This window comes from Melanotaenia boesemani, chromosome 6 (genome assembly GCF_017639745.1).
Source record: "Melanotaenia boesemani isolate fMelBoe1 chromosome 6, fMelBoe1.pri, whole genome shotgun sequence".
Lineage (NCBI taxonomy): Eukaryota > Metazoa > Chordata > Actinopteri > Atheriniformes > Melanotaeniidae > Melanotaenia > Melanotaenia boesemani.
Window position 1 is genome coordinate 30,435,309 of NC_055687.1, and position 8,208 is coordinate 30,443,516.

General features: G+C 39.2%; 1 protein-coding gene across 2 annotated transcripts; it reads left to right on the top strand.

Moving 5' to 3' along the window:
* The first annotated feature begins 2,150 nt into the window (after nucleotides 1–2,150).
* Nucleotides 2,151–7,937, top strand: eny2 (ENY2 transcription and export complex 2 subunit). 2 transcript variants are annotated; one of them, XM_041989218.1, is made up of 5 exons: nucleotides 2,151–2,415; nucleotides 2,529–2,684; nucleotides 3,925–3,995; nucleotides 6,372–6,446; nucleotides 7,431–7,937. In XM_041989218.1, exons 2-5 carry the CDS (start codon nucleotides 2,617–2,619, stop codon nucleotides 7,502–7,504), a joined length of 288 nt encoding a protein of 95 aa, XP_041845152.1. In that variant the 5' UTR covers nucleotides 2,151–2,415; nucleotides 2,529–2,616; the 3' UTR covers nucleotides 7,505–7,937. The 2 variants fall into 2 exon arrangements, with proteins under 2 accessions (XP_041845152.1, XP_041845151.1); XM_041989217.1 differs by having other exon boundaries at nucleotides 2,152–2,415; nucleotides 2,606–2,684.
* Nucleotides 7,938–8,208: the final 271 nt, after the last annotated feature.

The following is an 8,208-nucleotide window of genomic DNA, read 5'->3' on the forward strand; positions in this document are numbered from 1 at the left end:
TGAGAAAGTCTGAGAGAGATACCACCAAATTTAACACACCTGCTCCCCATTAACACCTGAAAACTGGTAACACTCACAAGTCTCATGATACCGGGGAGGTAAATGGCTAATTGGGTCCAATTTGGAAATTTTCACTTAGGGGTGTACTCACTTTTGTTGCCAGCAGTTTAGACATTAATGGCTGTGTGTTGAGTTATACTGAGGTGAAGGTAGATTTACTTGATTAAACGAGCTGTACACAGACTACTTTACATTGTGTCAAAGTGTCATTTCTGCAGTGTCGTCCCATGAAAAGATGTAATTAAATATTTGCAGAAATGTGAGGGGTGTACTCAATTTTGTGAGATACTGTATATATAAGATTTAAACATGTGACTGTCAAGCAGGCTGCTGCTTTAGTTTCATTTTAAATAACCTTCTGTCATGATACTACTTGAAACTATGTTGTATTAACAAGACTGCTAACTCTTAAAAAAAAGTTACAAGAGCAAATACTCTCCTGGAAATACAACCTTTTTTCTAAATATGAGAAGAAAGGGGAACTTAGATTAAATATATATGCATATTAAAATGCTGTGCATCACTCAGGTCACAGTTAACTTTATTAAAATAGATCCATGAGCTATGTCCATCAGCAGTGGGGTATTTGGGGCACCACCACTGAGAATGAGCGAGATATTCATCTTGGTTATAAGCTCTCAGCATGAGAGCAGTTTTCAAATCCCACAATCTTACTCTGACGTGTCCTCTGCAGGACATCAGCCTTTTTTCTCTTGCAGATTTTGCTTTGTTTTTTATTGTCATCTTGTAGGACAACAAGTTTTATGGCTGCATTCTTCCAGAAACACTTACCATATCACTGCTGCCTCTTTTATAGGCTGCACCAGACTTGCTGCAGAGAAGTATCCACGGAGCACAGTGCAGGCTTTGCAGTAAGGGTGGTGCAGTCTTAATGATGTAATATGCTTATGCACTGTATCTATGACCAAAGATAACACAGCTGGTATAAGGCTCAAAAGAACTTTTTCTTTTCTGCTATTAGACTTCTTTTTAATTTCCAGCCTCATCTGTACTATCAGAGATTGAGTAACTTTGCTAAACCCTATTAATTCCTTCCACAAACTTAGTTTTGCAAGTTAATTTAGGTACTATATGCAGTGATGATCAGTATCAGGTGGATCTGGGTATAATCTGGAGAAGCTGTTTCAGTCATACATTACATCACTGGGGCTCCATGTATCCTACTGCATCTAGTCCTTCTTTTTTACTGTTCAAATACCCATACTTTTTATCTATCATTTTACTTGGACACATATTATTATTTGTTCATAAAAACTTTTTAAAACAGCTATAGTTATAACTTTTCTATCTCAAAGTGTTTGCAGCTAAGTTAAATTAACTGTGATGCAAAAATCTGAAAACAACATGGAGGACAATATCATCATTTCTGTAAATGACCATTTCTCCTATATAATGCCAGTCAACACTTAGACACATTTAAGTATTAGTTTTAAAAGTTTGACTGTTAGACATGAAGATGACAAATTTAATTAACAGAGCTATATGTTGTCATACACAAAAAAACCTACATTCCTTTGCTAATGTCTAATAATGCCATAAGAGTTCATTGGTTGTGTTAACGCACACAAGTATTACTAGCTGTTCTTTCTTTTGGTATTTGGTTTAGGTATGTTTTCCCAGAGCTCTACAAACCAGACCTGTTTCTATAAATGGTGCTTGTGAGGGAGGTCAGGAACCATTGTATTTGGAAACTCATACCACCTTATCTAAAATCACTTAAACTATTAGTGTGTGTGTCTTGGCTTTATACAGTGGCTGTTTATAATTGCATGGATAACACTGTGCTGTGTGTTAACCCCTAAACAACAAAAAGTACTGTAGCTGTACAGCAGAGTACCACAGTAGCTGTGACCCGTTATTATTTGTGTATTTGGTGCCAGTAAGTGGCAACCGCAACCCCCACCCCAAAAACCAAATTATTTATTGTCTTTCTTCTTTTTTAAAAAAACAACCTGCCATCATGCATTGGGTCGCAATCAGATGGACTTATTACCCAACGCTGCCACCGTGTGGCCGTTCAGAATACTGCATGTAAATACAGCGTAGGAACCTTTGAGGTTCCTTTTGTTTCTTCTCGGAACGAAATGCCAGGCGTGACGATCAAACAGTGTTTTTCCTCTCTTCTGACGATCCCCTGAAAGCTAGTGTAACGATGTTTTTGTTTTAAAACGTGAACTAAACGTCCACTTAGGTTTACGGTCGACAGACAGTGTGTTTGTTAACGTGTCTACTGACTTTTGAAGTCCAAGTTAACGTATTTAACTTTTTCATGTAGCTGCGCCAACAAGTCTGGTAAAAAACGCACATCCCTTTTCCCCCATTGGTCTGCTGTGTGTAAGTAAATAGTAACTTCCAAACCACTCGTTTTTATATTCACAACTTTACAATACATTTCTCATCACAGTTGTGATATAATGCTATTGTGTGTGGTGGTTTATTTTTCCCAGTTTGCAACCTTTAACTTCGCAGCTCCAATTTAACTTTTTTTTTGGTTGAACTCAACGTTTATATGTTTTCCTACCAGAACAAATAACGATGAACAAAGAGTCCAGACTGAAAGCATCAATAAACCAGAAGCTGACGGAAATGGGAGAAAGAGAGAGGTGAGTTAAAATACATTGAAGTAAGCATTTAGGACTGTTAGCAGCATGGTAGGCTCGCGTGCTTTCTTAACTAACGGTAAATTTAAAAAAAAGGGGAAAAAAAGTAAGTATTAGTTTAAAAATAAATAAATGAAACCAGCTGTCTTGCAGGTTTTAAGTTGTGTCCCTCTTCCAGCACACCTGACTTGCCGTTGGATCCATTCAATTTGATCCATTCAATTTGAATTGTGTTGGAGCAGGGAACCCACAAAAACCTGCAGGATAGCATCCCTTGAGGACCAGAGTTTGACACCCTTGTTCTAAGGGGATACTTGATGTTCTGATGACTTAAGAATATTGTGACACCACATGAAGATGTTTTAACTTTCGCCAAAGGTTTTTAGGTTTTGCACAGGCTTATAAACCACTTGGAAATCAGATAGCATGAAGACAAATCTGTCTTTCATTTAAACTGGAACCTTTTGAGATGGAGAATCAGGAAATTATAAATAAAGAACAATTGAGCTGTTGAAATCTTGCATTCAGGACAAACAGACACAGATTCCTCTTGCAAAACTGCAGTAATTACTTTTTGAGTAGATTACAAACTAATTAAAGTAAGGGCAATGCCACATAAAGTTCAAATAAGTTCTAGCTAAACGTTTTGTGTGTTTTGCTGCCATTTTATTCTACATATGTTTATATTTTATAATTACAATGTTGCTCAGTGAAGTCATCAGACATAATGTATTTGTGGCTGTTAAATGAACGTACGGATGAAGGGCCAGATTCTGCTTGTTCATTATGCCAACAAGTCTGTTGTGGTACGTGCAATCTGCTTTGCAGCCATTTACTGGGGCAACAGCATCAGTGCCAGAGACTTAATGAAACTAAACTGATCAAGAAGGCTTGTTCCATACTGTTGACAAGCCCTTGGAGCTGATTGTACAGATAATAATCCTGCACAAACTGCTGAACATAATAGGGTTCATGTGGAGCTACTTTTTCAAGAGGGAAACAAACCTGGAAAATGGCAACAAATAACAGGGCTGCAGCTCTCCCACATGTCAACCTCTCTTTCACTCTTCCTCCTGAATAATGTGAATAATTAATAACAAACTGTCCACATGGCAGAGCGGTGCTCATATTCAATCCAAAAACTGACAGTGTTTTCATTTAACATGAAGAAGTTTTCAGCTGTCGGTAAGATAATGAGCATTATGAACTCATCTGCTCATCTGTTCTTGTATCTCATTGACAGACTAAAGGAGTTACTGAGAGCTAAACTCACCGAGTGTGGATGGAAGGACCAAATGAAAGCACATTGCAGAGGTAAACACAGTATTATGCCAAAGTTCAAATTAAATGAATTACAGAAAAACTAGCTCAATAAGAGAAGCTCTGTTTGTGTTTTGTGTACTTTATGTAAGGGATAATGCCCGACAAGGTGTCCATTATCATAAATTAATGGATGACGCGGAGGCGTGAACCGTCCAACACGAAGCTATTTCTTTGTGACGCGTTGCCAAGGTAACTGGCACACAGACCCTGCAGCTTGTTCGGCTGCAGCTGTTGTATGAGACCTGATCAGTGGAGGGAAGGGAGATGATTGCTTAACGTTATGTTATGTGACACAAACATTTCAGAGGGCGGGTGCATCTCTTACCGCTTGTATGTGTCTAGAGCAGTGGTTCTTAACCTTGTTGGAGGCACCGAACGCCACCAGTTTCATATGCTCCTTCACCGAACCCTTCTTTAGTAAAAAATAAAATATGATTTTTTTTTACTGGTGCACGAAATGAATTGTGCATTAATATCACCTTGTTCACTGACGCACACCGCTGGTCAGACGGAGGGTTATTAAAGAAGGTGTTGTTAAACAGGAAGTGATACGCTGGCAGCGCGTCCACTCCTTTACAGCCGTTTTACAACGTGTCATCACAGTGGGTAAAAGTACCAGTTCCCCGCCGCCACGTCGTGAGTCCGTACGGCGATCGACCCTTTAGATCGCCTTATTTGCCTGGATTGGCGCTCGGGAGATAACGGGCTAATTCCGATGTGTGGTCCCGACTGAGAAGGAGGTCTCACTCTGCTGCTTATCCAGCGCTCTCAAAGCGGACCGGTAGGGAGTCTCACTCAGACACATATACAGCCCTAGCGGTCTGATGGGGAGGTCTCACTCTGCTGCATAAACCAGCGACCTCAAAGCGGACCGGTTGGAAATCTCAGAGCAGGACGCTTTCACTAACTGCAGACTAGACTGAGGGGTGGACCTCTGCGGCGGAGGCTCCACCGAACCCCTGAGACCGACTCACCGAACCCCTAGGGTTCGATCGAACCCAGGTTAAGAACCACTGGTCTAGAGGATGATGCGACACTTTCTTTCAAACGGTTAAAGTCCACGGATAGTTTCCTACATCATTCAATAAGCCTGCAGGCTGCTTTCACAGCAATGCCCCATCACAGACATGATCTGGTGTGTCTCCAGCGGCGACTCTTAAACATTTTTATAATGTTATCTGCTATTCACTCTGTATCAAGCAAGCAAGTAAGGTGATCAAGACAGAAAGACAGGCGACAACATATTTAAAATTAAATGCAACATTGCCGATGATTGTGACATTTCATAAAGATACTATGGCATGTCCATAGTGGCGTTTGAAGAACGGAGATTTAACGTTTGTGGACCCTTTTGAAGTAATTTGAAGTATCAACTTTCTGTATAACTGTTTTAAACATCTTTTCAGAGGAATTGTGTCCAGCATTTCTTTACTGTGATGCTTCAGTATATTAATGTTTAAAGCATTTGTTCTTAAAATTCCTTAAGATTGCACACCAGGCTACTAAAGGCTGCTTTGTCAATAGCTACGTTTACATGGACAAATATGTCCTCTATCCGATTGAAATCAGTCTAGACTTTGACATGCGGAGTGCTTGTTGATCAGACTGAAAATCCTTTCTGATCGGATCAGCTAACATGTTTACATGACACATTTTTATTCTGACTGGGCATTTGTTTGGATTAAAAGTGCCCAATGTCAATGTAGCTACTGTTTAAATTTGTTCTCTTTTCCAGTAAATCTGTTGTTGTAGATTCTCTGCTGTGTTTGAGATAATTGTCCTGTTGCATGGCCCATTTTCAGTCAAGTTTTAGTTGTCGGAAAGATGGCTTCAAATTTAACTCTAGAATACTTTTGTATACAGAAGACTGCAAGTTGTCCATGTCCTGTGGCTGTAGAAGCCTAAATCCTCAGCCCTCCACCACCATTTTCAGCAGTTACTGTGAGGTGTTTCGCAACATGTGTTGCTGTGTATGTGACCAATTTGGTCTTGTTTCTTCAAAGAAAATGTTCCAGGAGTCTTGTGGTTTGTTCACATGTGACTTTGCAAATCTAAGCAATGCTGCCAGGTTCTTCTAAGAGAGAAGAAGCTTTCCCCAGCAGCTTACTCAACATTGTACTGTCATGAACTTTAACATTTAACATGCTAACTGAGGCCTGTAGAGTCGAGATGTAGCTCTTGGGTTTCTGATAATTGCACTGTTTGATCTCACAGTGAACTAGTTTTTCGTCTCACTACTTAAACAGTGAGCGTGGTTTTTCCAGTTTAAGGTGTTTATGTTCCTATAGATGTGCAGCTTGTTAAATCTTTAAATCTTGTTGCTGCTGCTCCAAACCAGAAATGTAATTGGCATGTATTCATTTGCAGAGGTCATCAGAGAAAAGGGTCTGGAGCATGTCACAGTGGAGGACCTTGTTGTCGAGATAACGCCTAAAGGAAGAGGTAACTTTTCTTCACAGTGCACAGTATAAGTCTCTGTAAATCAGGTGTGCCCAAGTCCAGTCCTAGACAGCGACTATCCTGTAACTTTTAGATGCATCCCTTGTCAAACACACCTGAATAGAGGACCTATCACACCTTTTGAAAGACAGTTGCTGTTGATCAATGCATGTAAGTTAAATGTTTGGATGAAAGCAGAGCATTCAAGCAGTCGTATGACACGAGCTATGTTCTGTAGTTAGTTTTTCATGCATTACTGACAGGTTAGATTTGTACAGACAGTGTCTACAGTAGAGGATAATTTAATCTTGACGTTCTGCTTTTAGTACAGTGGCAACAGTATGAAATTCTCCACAGTATGACAACTGTCTCGGGAAAAAAAACAAAAACAAGGCTGCACATAGGGCTGGGCTTTTAATCGATACCAGACCTTCATCAGGGAAATTATTTTTGCAGTGGATCCTGTATGATAAGGATCCAGATGGAAAGAGATCACAGATGCAGTTGTGTCGCATATTTCTATGTAAGGAATGAAGGCGTTTATATGGTGGAAACGCTATGACATATGCTTTATTTTTGCTTGCATTCATGTATATAAACAAATGTTTTTAATAAGTTTATGTTTTGTAAAAGAAAAGATCGATTAAAATCGTAAATTGGATTTGGTTATAAAAAAATCTGAGATTTTATTTTTAGGCCATATTGCCCAGCCCAAGCTGCACAGTATCAGCATGTAATGAGACATGTTTATTGACTTTTAGAGATTTTTAAAGCATTTATAGCACATGTGCATGTGTGTGGGAGATGGCTGAGTCTAACAGGCTAGGAGGAAACAGTTGTTTGTGTTTGTTCCCCAATCAAGTGTGCATTTTATAGTGATTATCAAATGTCTTGAAACAGGTTTAGTCTGTGTTGCAGTAAAGAAACAGAAGCATCAACGCTAACATCTAAAGAAATGACTCATCACAGTTTGGTTCTCTCTTGCAGCCTCGGTGCCAGACAGCGTCAAGAAAGAGCTTCTACAGAGAATCAGAGCTTTCTTGGCTCAGCATGCCACATAGTGAAGCCATTTCATCAAACCTCTTGCCAACACTGTTGTAATACAGAGGGTTTTGTTATTTTTGCAATTTACTTGAAAAAAAAATGTATTTTCATTATCTTTTATTTTTAGTGACCTACAGTGCTGACACAGTCTCGGCTCTTCCCATTTCTTGTTTTCATTTCTCCTCTGACTGCAGTTATTAAATATTTTTGACGTATTTAACAAGCACGGGTGGTCATTTTTGGTATATGATTTATGGACCCCTCATCACTGGACCCCCAGGGACGTCCTGCTGTGTCTTCAGCCAGGATGCTGGCAGCATTTGAGAAGTAATTGTGATATTTTGCATATTTCATTTAATTTTTTTGCAGTTCATATTAAAGAAGAAATTAGTTAAAGTTTCAGGGCTGAGATTAATGGGGATTCATTGAATAAAGTGTTGTCAAAGTACAGTAGTGTGCAAAAGTGTTTTGCTACCACTTTGCTATCCACTTGGCATTGTTTTATGAATCATTCAAGCATGAAAAAAACACAAGGTATGAACCAGTGTTGTTTAAAAAAAATATTTAAAATTCAACGCTTTGTTAGCAGCAACCTGTTTTTTGAACAGCAGGGTAATTGCCATCAAGATATCAGCGAAAAAGCTGATTTTCTCAACAGATAAAGTGGCAGGTTTAAAACACTGTCTACAGCAAGAAAAAAACTTGACATGGGACCTGAAAG